This window comes from Bacillus rossius, chromosome 8, assembly GCF_032445375.1.
Source record: "Bacillus rossius redtenbacheri isolate Brsri chromosome 8, Brsri_v3, whole genome shotgun sequence".
NCBI lineage: Eukaryota > Metazoa > Arthropoda > Insecta > Phasmatodea > Bacillidae > Bacillus > Bacillus rossius.
The window spans coordinates 37,206,750-37,229,173 of record NC_086336.1 but is presented as its reverse complement, the minus strand read 5'-3'; the positions used below and the strand labels follow the sequence as shown (position 1 = coordinate 37,229,173).

The window sequence follows — 22,424 nt, the reverse complement described above, 5'->3', positions numbered from 1 at the left end:
TGCAGAGTGCTGTCAAGGTCGTAAAGGGGGGGGGGGGGGGAGGCAAAATTCCCTGAGCCTCAAGCAACAGGGGGGCCTCGGTTAAGTTTCGAGCATTTTGTTTACGGCATTTCGTGGGAGTAATTTCGTGAACGGAACGGAAGTCGCATGCCGTGAACTGAAGTTCACAAAGCCAAAGGGAAACTTTAAAGTATTATAACTGTTTAATGAATTTTAACCAGATGGGCAGTATTTTAATAGAATTCCTTGTTCGAAAATCTGGTCAAAAGCCGAGGTTTAGTATTTTTTTCCAAGTCTTGTTCGCTTTTATCGGAGCCGTTTAGTTATATAGTTGAAAGTTTCGTTTTAAAAAATTGAATAGTTAAATAGTCGACGTAGCTACTCCGGCATCTAATACTAGCGGTGGGTGCGGAAACTACGTGTTATTCGCGTCCAGAAATTTATTTGAAAACATAGTTTGCGAATATATTTATCACGCTCAGCAATATTTTAAAGAATTTTTCGTTAAATTTTGTGTCAAATTTTCGTATTATAAATGAATTATCAACATGAGAACACCCGAATTTTCTCGCTTCCGAGGTTAGATACGCATCTCTGGCGAGTACTGAAAGATTCGCTCACTTTTTTAAATATATATTTCATTGGAACATTACAATTTATGCGATGCGCACAGGTTACATTTACAGTTGTGGCCACGGTAAGTTAACATTCTTTAGATGTATATATATTTTTTTAGTTTGATGGGTTTGAAAAGTTTTACGTTAAGTAATGGGAAGAGGGAACGACAGATGTTTCGTCCCCTGGGGTCCGTAGTTTTTCTCCTCAGTCCTGACTGCTCTGACAGGTGTGGCGAGTGTAAACAAAACGAACTTCGTATTTGATTAGCTCCGCACACGAGTAACGAATTTAGTCAGTTCCGTATTGCATTAACTTTAATCCCAGGTAAATCTTTCGGGACTTTTTGAAACCATCGTGGCAAACGACATATATGTTGATGAATTGCCGAACTGTCACTGATCATTACAAATTGGCAGTAAAACAACGGTGCACCTACTCCACACTTGTCACGCGACTTCCGGCAGTTGACGGGCTCAGCGAGCGAAGTGGCGCCGCGTTGGAACACAGGCCTTGTCTTCGGGAGGACCCGAGTTCGAATCTCGGCACAGAAGAAACGATTCATTCTTCACAGAAAAAAAAAATTCTGTACTTGTACAGAAGGTTACTCCTGAAACCAGTTACCAATAAATAGTTTGTAATACTACAGGAAATATATTATAAGTTTGAACAACACATTGCTATGGTTAATTATGCTTACATAAAATACGTTTTTCGATATAATACTCGGTATTTCTAACGAAAATTGACGCATTATTTTATTTTTTAATTGATGTTCTGATGAAGCATAATTTCTTAAACCATGAAAAAGATGATAGAATGTTCAATAATTTGACTTTATTTTCTTGTGTTATTCTTATTAATGTGCGCAGTTAATACTGGGAAGCTCTTCAGGGAACGATTTACAAATAACTTTAACTATTGGAGGTACTGGGACAACACAAATCATGAATTCCCGGGTAAGAATCCGAACCCAAGTATTACAACGAACACTAATTTGTAGTGATAGAGTTGTTTTCATGTAAATGTACATATTTACAAGTATCTGTAATATTTCTGTTCAATTTACAAAAAAATAAATTTACAGTGTTCCCACGGTTTACAGAGATCACCGCAGGTACATGCTGGGACAGCAATTTACCAAAGTTTCTATCTCAGTGTTGTTACGTGTCTGCATCTTTAATGACCTCACTGTTGCCAAGATGCCGAAATTCCTTAAGGTAAATTCTGAAAAGGCATAGTGATTATGTTAAATGAGACCTTTGTGGTGATTCACAGGGGCAGGCATTTTCCGCGAAAAAAAAAAAAAAATCTGAACGCCCATTGGACTGCAAAATGGTATGCCCTCGCTAGCGGTTTCTTCCTTGTTATTGGCAGCCGTCTGCAAGAGAAGCCATTGCCTTATTGGCCGGGCCACTCTGGACGCATTTGCTTTCGCACTGAATTGCGGTGATAGGTGTGCTGACACTAGACATGTGCCTGACTCGACCAATCACGAAACACAGACGATGGGACGATGGCACAGTGTTTTAACCCTCAGCTAGTCTCGAAATATTTTCGCGAAAAAAAAAAATAATAATACGTGCCCCTAGTGACTCGTAGTGAAAGTTTTTCGTGATAATATAAGACTGTGAAGCACTGTAAATATTATTCCCGCTCTCGTAACAGTAAGAATTAATTTTTAACTTTGCGAAGTCTTTTTCATGTGATAAACGGATGTTTTATAACATAAGAGCTGCGTTCTCATTGACTCGGTCAAACACTGGAGGAGATTCCTCCACCCAGTAAAACCCGCGGAGTAATAAATCCCACAGACTTGAAAGAAAAAAGCGTATTGAAGCTAGCAAACAATCAAATGTTACCCCGATATATAGAGACCTGACAAATTCCTGTTATTGCCTGGTAACAGGTTAAACTCCACACTATTGTATAAGAATATGTGTGTGACTATTGTCCAATGGCTGCTGTCACATTTTACCTTCCCGCCGGATTGCATGTGATTGGGCCATTTGAATTTTTACAATGTTTTTATTGGTCTCTTTTCCTTGGGGGCGGGTAAAAAACTACCTTTGGTCTAATGTGTGTTATGGAGACTATAGCTATTTTTGCCTAACTTTGTATGTAGGGAATTTTGAGGTTGGGATTCTGCGCCTTGCGGGTGTGAGCTATACTGTACGCATTACAGTGCAGCTGTGCGGTTTGCAGGGTAATGGATTGTAAGGCTGAACCGATAAGTTTTTGTGTTTACTGACTGTTGCGTGTTTGACATGACATTTTTTTACTACTCATCGCGTGACTTCGTGGTTAGATCCCTTGGAATCTAGATTTTATAATAGAGGTAGTAAAGTCTAAATTATCAAAGTCATGCATAGGGATTAATGAAAATAATATACCGGGGGATAAAAATTCTTATAAATATATTTTTTTCTCATCAGATTTGCACACTTAAAGTTTGAACGGAATATTCTGTTGTTATTATGCCAGTCATTAAGAGGCTTCTAGCTTGGAAACATAAGACAGTAATTACAAAATGTAACAGATTGTCTATTGCTATGATAATAACTGAAAATCATATTTAAGAATTTTTGACTTTCTTGATATGTAAACATCTTAGCTCTCGATACGACATCTAGCAGGAGCAATTTCTTGAAAATGGAACGGAAGTCGATTGACGGAAAGTGATACAAAAAAGACGAACCCACGAGTAGTAACATAAAACCGTATATAGTCCTCTTTCGTAAACATTGAAGTATGTATGTGTATATATATATATATATATATATATATATATATATGTGTGTGTATATATATACACACACACAGTGGTGCGCGCGCAACCAGTACACATAACGCAGGTCGACAAGTAATCCACATGACATATACCAATACATATCTTATTAATACGCGTCTTCAGTCCTTATACACCAGTGCTGTGCATATGTGAATCGAATGTGTGTTTGCAGTAAAAAGTGAGTATAAAATATATTAATCTTCACATATAGATATATAGTTTGAATAACGAAGAAAACGGAGTCTTTGTAGCAATATAACCTAAAAATTAAGAACATCATTATTTATTTTTTCAATACCTACAATTACTATGCAATGCGTATTTTATAGTAATTTAGGAGTTATTTTACTAACGTGATAAAACAAATTTGTTGTGTGATAATATTTTTTCGTGAAAAATTGCGAAAAAGTCTCTTATTTTTATTAAAAATTAATTTGGATATCAAAAAACAACAACTGTTTGCTTATAGTTTTAAGTTTTCACTTCTGTCGGCAGTCCTCATGACTGCTTTGAAATTTTTATTTTTATGCATGAAACACCTGGTACAGATTCTTGAAAACACTTTAGGGGATTTCATTATACCTTTATCTTCATTTCCTAGCCAAATAATGTTATGGTTACCGCTCAAATGTCATAGCTTCCCTGTGCACGACGAGAAGACTGCGTGTGAGTCCACGGTCTTGCGCTTACAGGCGACAAGGACAAGCGAGCGTCGCATTTATCGTCCCGCCTCACTAATGCTGCGGTTACTATGGATGCCAGTTCTGACGAGTTCTGACGAATCTGTCTGAACAAACAAACACCTGTTTTCCAATGACAGTGTTTACACTGGCAGCGACGAACACGTCAGAACATGCACGACGTCGTCAGAACCAACTTGAGCGTTCAATCAAGTTTGATTTTTCCCGTGCGACCTGCGTCGGTTTTTGGGTGTTTTCGTGCGTTGAATTTCGAGTGATTTGGTTATTTCACAATGTATTGCGATAAAATTGATCATTCTTGCGTACGAGAACAGGTGTTTGTGGGATTCTGAGGGACAAAAAATTATCATAACAGATATTTCTCGGCAAAAGTGGGAGAACGTTGCTACAGAACTCAACACTAGCAGTAAGTACAGATACACCCCTGACTAGACAGGGTCCTAAAACTATTTGTTAATTGGCCGCTGACACTTTGCAGCCTTGTTGTATTGGTCGCTCACACGTCCTCTTGCAAAGTTTGTCCACGGCCTCTAGTCCTTCGGAGAGTGTCGAATAATAACCCGGGATCCGACGAAGTGAATGAACGAATGAACTACAGCCTGACGTTTCGCTGACGTCGGGGATGCCAGAGACGACGGAGCGCGATGAGGCGAGAATGGGCCACTGACGGTACGTTTCCCACTGGCTGGAAAAATAAATGCGGGTCTCACCCCGCCGGGTATCGAACGCAGATTGCCTGTGCAGAGCCGGTCCTAGTCTTGGGGGGGGCATGTGCTGTTAAATTTTGGCGAGAGGGGCACCTGGAAGTATGAAATTGTCCGCCTTAAATGCAGTTATGTCCATAAAAGAATGCCCCAGTTATAAAATGTAGTAGTATCAACTGTAAGCGTTATAGAGTTTTCGTTCAAGGTCACAATTAAAGAGTAACTCATGCGAAAATACAGCTTTGTTGTTTTCTCGTTTGCAGTGCGAAGAATGGCTCTTTACCCAATTACTAGAGGGTGAACCCTTAAACTTTATTTGGCAACAGGATGGAACCCCTCCCCATTGTAATATCTTTGTACGAGAGTGGTTTAACGTCGAAGTCCCTGGCCGTTGGATTGGTCGTAATGGTCGAGACGCCAGAGCTCTTTTTCGCTGGCCTTCGCGCTCACCAGACATAACTCCATGCGATTTTTTTTCCCTTTGGAACTTTATAAAAGTTCGTGTCTACGTTCCGCCGCTACCTAATGATTTGCCAGAGCTGAGTCACAGAATTGAAGAGGCTATTGTCTACATTACTCTGGAATTGTTAACCAAAGTGTGGGAAGAACTGGACTTTAAGTTGGATATTTGCTGTGTTACTAAAAGTGCACATATAAAACATTTGTAAGAAAAATAGTATAGTTTACCTTAAATTTAATGTATGATTTGTTGTAAATAGTCTAAATTAAACTGTGATACCATTGAAACTGGGACTCTCTTTTATGGACATTGTATTTTTTAAATAAACTGTTTAGAACAAAATTTTTAAGCCAACCTAGAACTTAATTTTCAACGACGGTTTTGCTAACTTATCTTAAATTTTGATGTTCTTATAAAAATTCTAATAAATTAATTTAACATTATATCTGTATCTCAGAAGCATCAGACACAATGTTGAAAAACAATATTTTTCAAGAGAGCAGTTTAAAGAATTTTAAATAGTGCCTCACTTACATATGTACCTACTCAACCATTTTCTACCAAAAATATGTTAATTTTTGACCAATAGTAAATTTTTAATGTTGTGTGCCAATAGAAAGAACGTCAAACGGTGGCCAGATTTATGGTTAAAAGTGCATTATGTCCAAAAGTGGACATAGGAAATTTAATGTCAAACATTTGGCATTACTGGTGCATCGGTAATGAAAGAGCCGTGGCGGAGACCTGGGTGGTTACCCGACTCTGGCGCTGGTTGTGTTTGATCCGAGATTGGAGCGGTAACTGTAACATTATATGGCGGAGAAATGAAGCTACATGTGCAATGCAAGTTACTTGAACGCTTTCAAGATTCTGTACTGCGAGTTTCTTGCCTAAAAATTATCATGTAAAACACGTGTTTGAGCCCTTTTGACTCTCCTAAAAAATACAGTTTAAAAACTAAATACGGAAACAAAAGTACTCAGTCGCCCTCAGCGTATTCTTGAATGCTTTTTCGTAAACAGACACCACTCGGATATCATGAGCAGTTTTCAAATCGCGTATTATTTTCTGCAGCTCTGCACACAGTATGTGTGCCCAGAAAAGTGGGTCTATAATAATGTCATTAAATCGGTTGCCTAATGATAACAAAAGCTCTGTATGTTCTTAACAAACAATTGCTAAGTCCGTTCTGTGGCTAGTAGGTACTTCTGGTTGGAGATCCAAAAGTCTCGGAGTCGATTCCCGGGCGTAACGGGTATTTTTAACTTGGGTGTTCTCTTCGCCTTCACACCGCAGAAGACGATGACAAACCATCATCGCAGTACCATCTCGCTTAGCACGCCTCAAGTCACCTCCCCATGGCGACAGCCGGCAATTCAAACCAGCCTCCTTGTCTATCTCCCTAATAAAATACTAATTAACAATTGAAAACAAGAGCTTGCACAAGCGTGTTCTGAGTACAGTAGCCGACAGTGCCGGGCCGGCGGAACCGGAAGTCGTGCGGGACCAATCCCTCCCCCTCCCCCTCCCCCTCCCTTGCCGGGGGTGGCCGCGGTCACACACGCAGGATGCTGTGACGTCATCCTCAACGTACGCCCTGGGGCGGGCAAGAGTGGTCGGTCGGAGAAGGACAAGGAGGGTGGGGGGGGGGGGGAGGGAGGTGAGTAGTAGGATGCGTGGCAGTGACGTCACCGCGATGCGTTTGCAACGACCTCCTCGCCCCCCCTCCTCCCGCATTTTGACCCAATGCCCTTTTACTCTTCCCAACCCCCGACTCTATTTCCGTGCTGGACCTCTCTCCCCTTACCCCGCACTGACTGCCGTGGGAAGGAACAGTGACCTAGAACCAAAACTGTCGACTGTCGCATTTCGACTTTTTTTTTTTTTGCTTGGCTATTATTAAGGCGGAATGAAGACCCGCCATCTTGCATTTTTCCATAATTATAATTTTAAACTATTTAGCCTAAATCTCCTAAATCTCTCATACCTGCTGTACCTGGTCGCAACCACATATTTACCAACAGGCTCTAGTCTGTAAGCGTCGCTAGGAAATAAATTAGTATTTCACGCGGGCGACTACAACTATCATGATCATCGCACCAGTTCGCAAGTGTTGACTTCAACAATTAGCAAAAAGGTTTAGTCCTATGCCATGGCCACTAAAAAAAAAAATATCATGGAAGCTTTAATGCAAACAGTATCAACGTATTTGAAATTGCAAGATGGCAAGCCTAATCCTAAACGGATCCAGTTTTATATTGACGGGCGTAATGTGAGGCAGCTCGCACAATCTAGAATTTTTTTTTTAATGTTTTTCTTCATTACTTAATCTTAGGGTCATGTGTCTAAAAACTAGCCACAATTTGAATCACAATATTACGACTGTTAATTTTAAATTGGTCATTTTGGTTCTAGTTAAGATCAGGGCCCGATTCCAGACAGCTGGCGCTCTAGACAGTTACTCTCAAACATAATAAAATTCTACAAATTCAATCTTATTTACCATCAGTTTTAAAACAGTACATTATGCAGCTAAATACTAAGGTTTTTAAAACCTTTTAATACATGGTTGATGCAGTTTTGCATGGTTGTTATAACTACCGTAATAAAACACGAGTTTTAAATCTATTTGTGTTTTACAAACTTACAATATCTTTCTTGTACAGTTAAAAACAATTTCTTGGAAACTGATTTCCACGGGAATCTTTTTCAAAAGTACAGAAAATTATTTTCAGTGTGGCGTCGTGCCGGAGGTATTTATCGCCGGTTGGTCGCCTGTCCGCGCTACTTGCCCGCACTACAGACCTGCGCTACTTGCCCGCGCTACTTGCTCGCGCTACTGGCCGGGTTCGGGGGTGTTTTCCGGAGGTCCGCGGCCCCTACAGTACTGTCCCTGAGAGGGCAGCCCGGAACCTATAACCGCCGGGGCACGCAGATGTTTCAAGCGCAGCGGCCTGTCCGAAAGGGACGGGGAGGGGAGATGAGAACAGAAGAAGCATAATTCTGGGGATTCGAGCGCAGGGTTACGGGCCCGACTAGCCAGGGGCGTGTCTGTGTCGGCGAGGCGGGATGACAAGCGCGACGCTAGCTGGTGCTTCTAGCGCGGTGTCGCCTCTGAGCTGGCGCGCAGTCTTGCATGGGACAGCTGTGAGATTTGAGCGGTGACCAGTGGTGGATCCAGGATTTTGGTTTGGGAGGGGCTTGACCCAGCTGAGGCTAGGCTTTATCAAGGCAAACACTAAAACAATAGTGGACCCAGATGCTTTTGGAGGGGGCTTGAGCCCCTCAGCCCCCCCCCCCCAACCCCTCTGGATCCGCTACTGGCGGTGACCGTAACATTACATGGCGGAGAAATGAATATGTCCTTAGAGTGCTTTCAATAATATTTACCGGCCGTTTCATTACAATGAAAACACGCCTTTTAGCAATTTTAACTCTTCTAAAAATACAGTTTAAAAACTTGATCTTGAAACAAAACTACTTATCGGCCTTCAAATAATTCTTGAATGCTTATCGTAAACAGACCCAACTCGGATATCTTGAGTGGTTTTCAAATCTCGTGGTTAATTTCTGGAGCTCTGCATGCCGTATGTGTGTCCGGGTGCCAGTGCCATTTACAAACCGTTCCAGATTTATTATAAACATCCGATTGATAATAGAATTTAAGAGCCATTGCACTTGTCTATACAAGTTTCGTTCCATGGTTTTGTCAGTGAAATAGGCCAAAACGAGTGTTCTCGCGAACGGTTTTAGGTATGAAAAATTATACACACAGTTTTGTAGGTATCTTTAGTATTCCAGCATAAAATTAAAAGGTCACTGCTCAAAGTTCCTATAGAGAAGACAGCACGCCAGCTCGGTGCCTGGCGCGTAGAGGCGAAGAGGCGTGTGATGCGCCGGCCAGTGTCGCCCTTAGCGCCCCCCGCGCTTGTGGAGCCCGTGCGCCCGGCCTGAGCCGACCGCTATATTGGATGTCACGGTCACCATATTGGATGACGTCATGACCGCCATATTGGATGACCTCGGCCTTGAAAATTTCCCAGTTTTGCATAAAGTTTTTCAAAAAAATTTCCCTTTATTAGTCTTAAAAAAAATCTGGAGGGATAATTTTCCACAGAGAGGGATAGTATTAAATATTTTCGTAATGTCCCAGGAAGGAGGGGGCTAACCCTACCCCCCCCCCCCTTAGCAACATTCGGCAGCACGTGTGTATTAATGTCTGCTTGCGTGTCGTGGCTGGAAGGGAGCTAACCCAGGAGGGAATTGGTGTGGGAAAGGGTCGAGGGAGGGTTGGGGCGGTCTGCCCCCCTTCCCCTTCCCGGAGAACTTAAGTGATTTATGGCGTCGCCGCCCTCCAGAACTACCCCTTTAGCCACCGCCGCCACAACCACACCTTATTTTCCCCTCGCTCAAGGGCTGGAAGGCTCAAACCAAGCACATCCCTTCTGGTGGGTCTGCGATCCGATTTGCTCACTACGCTGGTGGGGATTTACGCCACGGCCCCTTAACCGGAGCACAATGCTTTCCTTCCTCCTTCGGTCTCCCCCCCCCTCCGCCAAACCGGACCCAACTGTACTGAAACTCCATTGTAGTGTAGTGGCAACAATGTCTGCCTGTTTAATCGATGCAGTCTTTTGGTTTGCAAATGGAATAGGATCAAAAGTTGTGAATTCCAGAGAATGTACCCTACGTATTGCTTTGACTCGACACAGGAAATCATTCCTAAAACTTGGTAGAATAATTACTTGTTTCGTAGGTAGGTACTGAAAATGCATTCTTCATAGAATAGCTGTTTACAGTGGCATAGCAAGAGGGGCATCCAAAGGACTCAGCTCCAACCCGAAGATAAGATCAATGAATAAATAACTAGTAGTTCGCCCCTTACTGAGATCTTGCGTTGTTCCATTTTTGGTGACATTGTAAATTTAAACCCCATTTCTAACTACTAATATTGGCAATATGATTGACAACATAACAACTAAATAATACATAACATATATAATTGTGATAATTGTTTAAAAGTTAATGCTATGAATACAGAAGTGTAGATAAATTCAGTTACATTTTACTGCTTGTTTTTTTCTTTAGTTCAATTCGAAGCGTGCAGCATCCTCTTTGGATTCCAAGCCAGAAATTAAAGAAATGTGTTTGATTTTGAAAGCTACATTTGTATTTATTAAATATATCATAAACCCTTTAACCATTTTTGCTAATACACAAAACTACAAATTCCACTCACCATACCTGCCTAGCTAACAAATTTTATGAAAAACCAATCAACGGTTCAAAAGTTACTGGCACATACAAAATACATACATACAAACACTGATCACTCTAGTTTTTATAGAGACCTCACTTCACTTGGTCGATGAAATGAAAATTCATATGACACCTGGAACAAAAAATAGGTACGTATTTTTAAACGTAACATGTGAAGTAAGTGAAATTCTGCACAGATATGTTGTTTAATCCTTAGAGACCCAAGTATTAGCTTGTGGAAATTAATGGAAATTATAAATTACCTTTAAGCACCAAAAACATTTTCACAAAAATTTGTGCAATTTGAATCCTTCCAACACACAATGTTATTGCACCTAATTGCTTACAGATTATGAAATCTTTGAAGTTATGACATTTGTAAGGATGGTTGGACCCCTCTTGAATAAAATTCTCGGTAACGCTACTAGTAACCTAAATCCAGGCACCAGGATACACAAAATAAAGCAGAAAGTAAATTATGTTTTTCGTTAAGGAAGTTTGGCTGATTTAAGTCTGCAAACCTAATCATTTGTATTTATTGGTATTGATATGAATTCTATAATGGTTTTAAGTGTTGAGCTCATTCCCATCAGAAAACAAAACCATGCCCTAAAATATCAAGATACTAGAATAGTGTCAAACAAAACCATAACTGCTACAGAAAATTACTATGAAATGCATGAATACAGGTCTACGTAACCTAGCCACAATAAAGATTATGGACGATTGTTACAGTTATTTATGGAAAATAATGTCGTCAGATTTCTTATTGACAGTTTAATGTGCTTGAATTTGAGATTTAAAAAAAAGTAGGTACGGTACTGTTCTTCATCGCACATGACTGAAGGCAATAAGACCAATGTTATTACTGCGGGCTTCAAATCACTTGGGTCCCAACTCGATGTTCATGGATTTAAGTCGAGCCAGGGTGTTGGAACTGAGCCCACAACACTCGCCATCAGACCAACCAAGCAGCCTAGGTGCTAGTTTTTGAGCAGCGGGAGGATTTTAGATGCGACAAAACAATTTGTGGGACAGGCAAAATAAGTTTTCTAACGTAAATTTATGATTTGATTTTCAAAAATAAATTTCAAGAAGAAATATTAGTTTATATTAAAAGTTTCAATGCTCTTAAAATTATTAGGCCTTAAGTCAAATACTTTAGGAATAGATTTTAAAAATCGTTATACAGTATTCTGTAGCTCATGTTTTATTACAGTATTTAAAATGCAACAAACCATTTATTAAATTTTTAATAATAAAAAAGACAAACAGCCTCTGTCTTTGAAAAGTGTTAGTTTTTAGTTGAATAATGTGCTGTTTTAAAACAGTAACTAATCTTGAATTTGTAAAATTACATACTGTTTGGAGGGATCTGGAAAAAGAAAAGGGGGCGGCTAAAGATTATCTGCCCAGAGCGCTAGCTCCCTGAAATCAGGACCTGCTGGCCATGAGACCAGTTTTGAATGCATTGCTTGAGATTGCAAGTGAATAACTGCGTGAAGAATTTGTTGCTAGAGCACTGGCAATCACGGTCATATGCAAGGGAGAGAAGGGGTGGAGATAACCACCCCCCCAACCACACTGAAATCCTAAACAATCTAACATCATTCCCACCAACCATTGGCGGATACAGAGGGGGGGCCTTAGCAGCATAGCTCCCCTCTGAACCCTGAATAATTTCTGATTTTCCTAATCATAGCTTTACAAAATTACTAAAGTATTATTTTACTGCAGAGCTATAAATAATAGGATGTTTTTGAACCGGAAATCAAATAGGCCTACACACTACTAAATAATAACAACAAAATTATTATTCAACATCCAACCCACTTAAATAGAGCAGCAAGATAATTAAGACCATTCTAAACTTTCTGTTCGGTATAACAATTATTAATATACTAAAATTTATTATAAAAATTAATTTGGCCCCTCCCTGAGCCTCATTCTAAATCCGCCCTTGCCACCAACAAAAGGAAATAAATTGAAAGCAAACAGCGGGCCGTGTGTAGCACTGCAGATTCTGCGTCATAATTTATTTTTATCATTGACAGTTATTGACAGTTCTTTGAAAATAAAATATTACAATTCTCACCATTATGTGTATCAAAAATTTAGGTATGAAAAATGTTTGGGTATAATTATTTAGCACTTCAAAATCCTAATTTTCTCCAGGGAAATCCTCTGGCTATATTTGTGTGATTTGTGTTCCTTAGTAATTAATAGTTTACTTGATTTGAAGTTCTATCCCCCCTCTTCCCTTCCAAAAAATGAAATCCTGCTGGCAATACCTCATATGATATTAAAACACAGGGGAGGGGAGGGGAGGGGAAAGGACCTTGAGATTTTTAGAATTTTGGTTACCAAGTTAATCAAGAACTAAATTGTAATATTATGTAGCTAATTTGAAGTGAGTAATTATTAAGTACCTATTCATTATTAAGTACCTATGTATATCATTCCATAGTAATTGCATGTTATAGTTATCCTTTTATTGTTATCCTTTTATTGAGCTGCATGCCAGGATCTTCAGTGAGGTCATCAGAGATAAAAACATGCAACACAAATCTGAAAGTTGAGGAAAACCGAAATCGGGATTCTAACCCGGCTTACCTGTAGTCAGATTATAACCAATTGATTGACATACATACTGTGTTTCATGTAAAAAAAAATGTATACGCTGAAAGGAGGATTTGGGCCGGGGGGGGGGGGGGGGGGATGGGAAATATTCATCTGTGTTTCTATCAGCTCCCTCCCCCCTCCCCAAATGAAATTCTGCGTATGCTCCTGCAGTGGCGTAGCCAGGATTTGTGTATGGGAGGTGTTAAGAAGCATGGCCCCCCACCACCGTATTAAAGCAGGGGGTCCGGGGGTCCTCCCCCGGGAAAATTTGGATTTTAAGGTGTAAAATAGTGCTATTTTAGCAGTTTTCGGTACTTAAATTTAAATATTGTAATGGTAAAAAAATTTTTTAATTTTAATATGAAATTTGTTTGAGTGATGAATTAGAAATTATTTCAAGATTTGGGGCTAAGGGAGGGGGGGGGGGGTTTGAACCCCTAAAACCCCTCCCCCCCCTGGCTACGCCCCTGTGCTCCTGGCATTAATGTCTCATCATCATCAACATCAATGCCATTAGAAACAATAAGGGTTGATAAGATGGACAATGGAAAATTGACAGATTCCTTTGGTGGAAAGGGGATTAAAGTACCCGGAGGAAACCCAGCAGCTCATTCCTACTTGCTGTGTTTGGCCTCGCTGGGAGCTGAAGTGGAATGCTCGGCTGCGAGGGAGGGTTCACGGCCGGCCGACGGAGGGCTGTCGCTTGCTCCGCAGGAAGGACGGGAAGGCGGGGCGGACCTGGCCACCAGTCCCCGGCGGCAGGTGTCGCAGGGGCTGGGCGCCGGCACGTCGGCGGGGGTGCGGCCCAAGGAGCCGCCGCCCATGGTCGTGCAAGGAGACTTCAGGAAGGTAGGTCGCGGCGAGCCTCCTCCGTCTGCCTTCCGGGCAGGCTCAAGCATTCTTTCGCTTTCAACTTCTGCAGCATCTGCACCAGTTCCTTTGTTAAAAAAAATTGGTTGTCTGTAAAGTCGGTTACAGGACTATAGTTTAACGTGACAACGTCATAACAAAGCATTGATGAAATGATTGCATACTTTTATGAATAAAATTGAATCATTTTTATTGAATTATCAGTATTTTGTATGGATACAAAGGAGTGAAATGAAATCTACAATTTAATTGATAAATTTACTTTTATTTGCACTCATTAATTCAAATATGTTTATTACTTTAACGAAGAGATTATTTTAACTATAACTTTTACACATGTTTGCTATTTAACTTCTTCCAATCTGTGTTATTCTGTTAAGGATAGGACGATGATAGGAAAAGTAGGAAACGAATGGGAGTGTTTCAAGTTTAATGTGCCTCGAAAAATGTCAAATCGATGCTTGTTCCAATCGAGTGGAAGAGAGATAGATGCGGCGCAAGCGTACAATGAGCGTAATGGGACAATGTGCGTAACGGGACAATGAGTCATCATTTTTCGTGCGTGCAGCCGGCGTTCATTGATTTATTAGACGTTGTCACGTCAAAAAAACTTCTGCAAATAATTCTTCACTGAATTTGGCTTAGCACTAAAATTGCAACCAAAATCAACAGAACAATTTCATTTTTTAAATAATTTAAAACTTTAATCTTAAGCATAGTTTTCTTACTACTGACTAATGGTATTTTACTGCTGCTCAATACAGTCGACACATAATAACTGCCTTAAAATGGTATCAAAATAGAAAATTGGACACGTAAGTTAAATTATTAAAAGTCAATTTTTTTTAGGGACTGCTGCCACATCAAACACAAGGGTTGGTAACTATAAACTTCTTTTGTGAGATGACACACTCACAATTTGCCCTTGGTCATGTAATGATTTTGGCAGTCTAATACATAATAATGGAAACAAGAGGCAACCAGATGGCTTTAAACCTTTACCAGAGTCGAGATAAAACTATCTAACTGCAAGAAATTGGTTTTCAAACATACCTTATATTGTAGACATTAAAGTTGTAGAAAGTGGTTTTTAACTGTCGGGAAAGTTTGATCAAAGTTAATACACTCTGGATTCTTTCTCTCTGTAAAACTGTTGGGTTATACTTGGTGTGTTCTGTAAAAATGTAATGAAATACCAACCTGAATGTTATGAAGGAAAAGTTCAAGGGTTTCTCGTAGTTGGGTTGATTTTAACGATCGTGTTTCGTAGTCGCTGTGGCCGCAGACGACAGGGAGTTGCAGTCGAAGATGTTTGGCGGACGTTTATCTGACCGCACATTTTCATCCAAAACTAAGTGGGGAAATTGTTGCATTAATATAACACAGACTAAACTGGGGTTTGCACAGCTTTCTTATTCAGCTCAAAATGGTGCGCAATTGGTTGTAATGTGCGTAAATGAGGAAGATTTGCCGATCGACGGAAAATCAGTGTTTAATGAAGCGGAGTGCATGGCAATTGCAGCAAATACACTGGCTGCATTAAGATGGCATTAAAGCCCTGTCACACTGTCAAACTGACACTTCCGACACCTTCCAATAGATTTTATCAAATAAAGTTGAAGGGCTATGACGTCATTGAAAATGTCACTAGTACAGCCATATTTTTTGATAATTTGATAACTTCCATTTCCATAAAATATTTTGCATGTAGGACGGGTTCTAAAAAATGTTATAGGTTGGATGCAATCTGCCAATTAAAATTGTGCTATTGAAAATGAAAATGATGTCTGTTTCCATCACAACAAATCTTTAAAATGTTGTAGAACACATGGGTGGTTAAATAAGATGTAAAGGTTAAATAACTAAAATAATGTTAGTATAAATGTCAAATACAGAATAATGTCTGCAAAAACCAAATTATGTACCTATCTATAATTTAAAAAAAAAATTATTTTACTATGAAATGAGATAAATGTGACTTAAATGTAAAGATATTTTAAAATTTTAAGAAACTCAAATACCATAACATGTTCAAAAATTGCATCCAGCACTGTGATGCATTATTTAAATTTTAAAATGAGATAAAAATTGAAAAGTTTGATGTAGCTCATACCAAAAATAAATTTTTATAGTGTGACATTATTAACACATATTTGAGGTTATCTGTCCAACTTTATTTTACTGAGAAAATTGGAAGCCATTTTCCACTCTCCACCTCATCAAATATAGTTGGAGACAAAACTCTGAAAGTGTGACAGGGCCGTTAGGATTGTGCTAATCGACGAGATTAGCCAAGCAAGTCGAGACGGTAATGACAACGTGACAGTGGTCATCCTACCCTAGTTATAACGTCATTGCCTGTAGTGTGCAAGGGTTGATCATGTGGCAATGTGACTACTGACTATGCATGGTGCATTATGGTTTCGTATAGTTTACACTAATGGCGAAAACAAAGTAGAACATAGCTGTAAGCTGACTAGATGATCATGACAGCACACACCAATTTAAATAAAGTGATATTTACTTGTAAATTACAAAAGATAGTTTCTGTGGTTAGAGAAAAAAGAAAAAAAAACATGTTCTTGAGTAGGTATATAACTTCTATAAAATGAGAATAAAATAAAAATATGTAAATTATTATAAACTTGAGAACATGAATAAGCACACATGTTTATGCATCAAAAGAAATTTTTTTACTAAAAATAATTGTATGATAACCATTCTTGAACTTACAATCATGAAATTATTTAGAATAATATCCAAGCAAAATATTTTTGAATTATCAAAACATTAAACATTAAAAAATATACCTACTTATATTTTATGCCTGTAACTTTATTTAACTTTTTACATGAAAATAAACAAACACTGAATCAGTTATGATTGCATACTGCCCCTCAATTTCAGAAATACGTTTTACTGCCCAGATTTCTACAATGAATGTGTAGTCTGTTACAAATTATTTCCAGGTAATTTTAAAATAGTATTAAATCTGCTACAAGCAGGAAAAAAAGGTTTGAGACCAACTACATCACATTTAGAAACAAATCAAGTATCAAGTATTGTGTGTTTTTTTATTTTTTTATTTATTAGCAAATATGTTAGTCAGTGTAAAGGTTTTGGTGGTATCAGATAAATCGTAAAGGAAAGTCGATTCTTTTTAACATAATTGCTACATAGTTTTGCAGTATTTTATTGCACTATAAATACTTTTTTACTGTGACCTGTAGTCAACAAAAATGGTGGATTCTTTGCGGTAGTTTTAATTATTGCTGCTGTTTAAATTTTAAGTTTCCAACAACGTATAGAACGTGTAGGTATGTATTACTTCTGGCAGAAATTACCTACAAGGTTAAAATTATTTTATCCAGTAGCAAAGGGCGTGCAAATGTCCTATCTCAGATTTAGAATTTTATTTTTCAAACTTAAAATGTGTATAAAAAAGTGGACAAACAAAATACATGTATTTTTTTAAAATATGAATCAAGACTGTAGTATATAACTCTGGCTTGGAAAATATAGCATGGCTTGACTGCTAGTTCTCTGACGGGCTGCAAGACGGCTCCGGAAGCAATCACGTCGTGCCCCCAGCCCCGGCAGGCAGGGCAACATTAACACAAAGGCCCTCCATCTTGTCAAATAATCCCTCCTCTCGCCTCCCTCGCCACTCGAGGCCTCTCTAATGTACACTTGATCACTCTCCGGAGCACGCTCTTGACCCGGCTACTTCCCACGCTCTCTTCTCTCCTTCCACCCTCCCGCGCCGTGCACACACCCATCTCGCGCGCTCCGGGCCAGGAGACTTCCTTGCCCCTGTGTTCGCTCGTCACCGCCACCACCACCGCCAGGCTGTAAATAAAAAAATTTAAGGGCATGCATCGCATAGCAGTCAACTGAACAATCACACCTAGTCCACTGCACATGCATCTTGAACTCTGAAAGAAGATAAGAGTGTTGATGTTGGTTTTTCAATACCGAAAATTTTTAAAATATTATTTGAAAAATATTATTTGAAAAAGTTAATTGAGGCTGCATTAACAAAATATTTTCTCCTCATTTTTAAAGAGGTTGCCACAGACCTATCAGTGCAATCTAGTGGCTGGTGAGGCGAAGGTCCTGGACTTAATTCCCAGCTGTGTCGAGGAATGTTTGATTCCAGAGTTCTTGTGGATGTAGTGCCGTCCTTTTACCAGAGTCATCGCAGCATCACCTTGCTTAGAACACCCTAGTGAATCTATCTCTCTCTCAGGCGACGGGTGAATCCATCATCACAGATACCAATAACTGTTACCTAATCAGTAATCAGTGTTGCCAGTTGCAAGAAACTTTGTGGCTTGTTCCTCATTGACATCGCGGAAGATTTTTAGTGTAATCAGCCGGATACGTACTCACTGCAGGCAATTCTAACATATTTTACTCATGCGTTAAATTGCATTGAGCATGATGAAGATATAGTCATGACTTGATATTGGAAGGAAAGGAGCAATAACTGAGCTTAGGTACCTTCATTCTCTTTGCTATCTCTTTGCTATGTCCAACTACACAAGTAGGAATTTATGTTTATAAAGTAACACTAATGATGAGAATACAAAAGCCAATTTTCAAGAACAACTGTGTCATGTTACTATTAGTTAATTCATTAATAGAGACAAGTTTTTATGGTTTTCTTTTTAAAGAACGTTTATTTTTAAAACTGTTGTTTTTATTTTTTTACAAATTCTGTTTTTTATATAGATGGGACAAATTTTTTTTAAAAAATATGTCACTTACATTTCAATAATACTTGATACTTACTTCATCAAAACAGTGTCAATTTGACTGAGACATAATACACATTTTTAATATAATGATTTGTAATAAGGAAATCTAACTGCTGGGAACAATAATAAAAATAAATCAGCAAGTTTATGCCCGTTAGTAAAATGTTCCAATGTCTTATTAAATTAGTTACTAATAACAGTTCCATTATAAAAAAAAAGCAAAAAAAATTCGATTCTATTTAATACATAAATTTTGGCACTAACTCCGTGCTAAATAATTTACATTCATTGAATTTAATATATTAAAACATAACATATTTTTTTAAAAATCTGAGTTGAGTTCTAATTACATATGCTGATTAATTTTATGATTTTTTTTATTGCCTTACGATGCATTTAGGTGTTATATGGTGCATTGAGATGCTTTTTGGTGTTATTTCGGCTTTATCGGAATTCACAGTATAATCTTGGCCCAATACATTAAGTGTGTGCAATGCCTCGGATTGAGATATTGTAGTTGGTTAGTGGTGAGTATTGTAGTGGCACTGACTGGTGGTGGTACCTGCCCCTGCTCCCGAAGGTGAGCGGGATCTCGACGGAGATCTTCCGGCAAATTGAGACGGTAGAGAATGACCACGACGCGACGACGGCGGCGGCCCTGGAGGCCGTGGAGCGGCGAGGGGAGATGGTGGTGCGGTTCCTGGACCCCCGGCACCTGGGCCGGGCCGCGGCGGACGCTGCCAAGAGGTTCCTGGCCATGCAGGTGAGACTGCTCGCTCTCTCCCCCCCCCCCCCTCCCCCCCCCGGCATGCCTCCCGCCGTCGTCCCGTTACGCTCTGCTCCAGGTGAGGTGACAGTTTCCTTCAGCACGTTCTTCCACGGACATTCAGACATCGATGGTTTAATACTGTAGTGTAATAAACAAAAAAACATTCATATAGCCTGATTCATAATTCCTGATGATTATTCAGCTGACAAATGCAGGGCCTTCAAGAGAAATCCAGGGCCCCAGGGCAAATCATTTTGTCCAGCCCTCTCCCTATTATTTAATGTAAAAACTTTTTAAGCCCCACAATTCTTTTTAAAAAAAAAAAATAAAAAAAAAAACCTTAAAGACTGTAAATGTTACTCTAGCCATAACTCTTAAAGTGATTTTTGTGTATCACATTATTTGTAATGTTTCCAATGAATTCTTTTAACAACAGTTTTTGTAATTTTTGTAAATTTGAGCATTAAAAGGAATCTTGACACTCAAACAGGAGCTCCTGATACCCTGGACCAAAGTCTGAGTGAATGCCGCAGCATCTGTTAAAAAAAAGTCTCACCTTATCGTGAAAAGAGTGTTACTTTACGTGATTACTTCATTTATAGTAATGGAACAGCTTTCTAAAAAGCTCCCTACTGGTTTTTAGCGTGTTAAGAGAATGCACGTACTCAAAAAAAATTACACTGTATGATACATTAAGGCTCTGTATTATATGCCATGTTGGTTACTTCATATTGTTGTTATTACTATTTTTTAAGGTATTTTTCTGTAAATTTGTCACGAAAGCTTTCTTGCATTTTATGTTTCCTTACAAATTTTTCCCATAAAATATTTTTTTTTAAGTATTACTGGTGGTCGTGTGGTCAGAACACTCGCCTCCCATCAAAGAGACCAGGGTTTGATTCCCGGAGGGGTCAAAACCAGATTTTCGAAGGTGCGAAAAGTGGCAAGCTTTGATGTTGCCTGTGGGTTTTCTCTGGGTGTTCCTGTTTCCCCCACCAATTTATTAAGTCGCTGCTACATTCCCCATTTCATCTCACCTCACGCACTCTCCAGGCTGGCCGGAACGACAGGTTTGTCCCTCCTTGAAGGGCAGCCAATTCCTGTGAGTGTCAGCCCCGTTCCAGCCATGTAGACCCTGCCTCAGGCGGGAAACTACGTGTCGACTTCCATTTTTATTCCCTATTAGCAGTAAAAAGTCACAAAAATTTTCATTATTATAATCATGTGAGTTACATTTTACATCTAAAAAAAATTGTTTATTAAAGTTCTGATGACAAAATTTGTGAACAATCTACAAATGCAAAGGATCTATAGTGATAAATTAACAGGAAAATCTCTTAAAATAAAGCACAGACACAAAACATGAAATGACCACTATAGCAAGTAAGACCAACCCGTAACTTAAGCATTAATGATGATTACTCGCATCCTTAGTAGGAATTCTGACCTGCACTTCAATGTCAACTATACGAGCACATGTACTTATTAAAGCCTATCTTTGATTATATGTCAACAATTTGTAATGTCAGTGTGTGAATTGCTTGTGAGCCAGACTATGTGCAGCTCATACATAAGATGGTTGGGGCAGAGTGAGAAAAGAGTGTACAGTGGTGCACTAACAAGGCTAAGAAACTACTTTGTGCATATGAATAAAACATTAAGTTTTAAAGCCAATTAAAATATACATAATTTAAATTTAAAATCAGTTTACTCGTAGAGTGAATGATTTTCAACAAAAAAAATGATCTCTAACAACTAGTCAGTGCATTATCATTTTATATCACCAGAATGGAATTTATTAATTATAGTAATTAAAAAAACTACACAATAAGCCTAAATTAATTTTTTTGCTCTTGAGCTGTTTTAATTCTATGCATCCAATCCCAATTACTATAATTCAGTTAGAATGTCTGAAAAATGGTTTGGATTTACAGTTAACCTATAAAGCAGAAGTTAAGAGACAAAGAAAGAGTATTAACTGGATGTTTAGAGTACCTTTTATAAGCAGGGCTCTCAAAGATGTTCATTTATAGCTCCGTTTCGTCCTACATTTTGGAGTTTGCAATTACTATGGAATTTTCTTATGTAAGCTTTGAAATTACTTTTAACTGTAAATTGTGCTAGATATAATCTACATGTATGTTTGTAAAGAGTCAGCCAAATATTCATAATAAAATATTTTTCCTGACTAACTGCATTAGTCATTCACTAGTAGGTAGTTAATTTTCTGTGCTTACACACCTATGCGACGATCACATTCTTAACTTCAAATTTTCAAAGTATTCCTTTAAAAATATCTGGAACAAGAAAAATATCCGACATTGCAGGCATGAGTGGGCGCAGAATTTCATTTTTTTTTTGGGGGGGGGAGGGATAGAACCACTTTTATTGCTGTTTGCTCTCAATTTCTTTCAAATTGTCAGTGGGAATGTCTCCCCCCTACTTCCCCCCTTGTGTAAGCCCCCATTGGCGGGTCGAGCCAAGCCTTAGGCATGTGTGAATCAGGGAAGCAGCACCAGGGGCAATGGCTCCGACAGAATTGGGGAGTGGGGACAGGGGGTGCATATCCCTTCGAAGTTAGGGAAAAGAATTGGGCCAATAAGAGAAACTGTATGTTATTTGGGGTGATGCAAGGAGAGCTGTTACAGAACCTGCAGTTTCAACTGTGTGAGAAGCCGTGTTGCCTTACGGCTAGCTCTGTAGACCCGCATGTCAGTGTGCCAGTGTTAATAGTAATATGTTTTTTACATACACATGTCTTGATTTATAATAATTGATGTATAACATCTTAGGTCTTAGTACACTGCATTTGGTAGAAGTAATTTCCTGAGTGGAACAGAAGTCGCATGGAATGGAAATGTAAAACATACAGT

General features: G+C 39.0%; 1 protein-coding gene across 1 annotated transcript in view; it reads left to right on the top strand.

Annotated features, from left to right (window-relative positions):
• Positions 1-22,424, top strand: part of LOC134535358 (rho GTPase-activating protein 100F) — a 92,498-nt gene that overhangs the window by 23,106 nt on the left and 46,968 nt on the right. The window contains exons 2-3 of the mRNA XM_063374429.1: positions 13,867-14,001; positions 19,363-19,545. Of these exons, the coding sequence (XP_063230499.1) occupies positions 13,867-14,001; positions 19,363-19,545 (318 nt within the window). The remainder of the gene's footprint in view (positions 1-13,866; positions 14,002-19,362; positions 19,546-22,424) is intronic.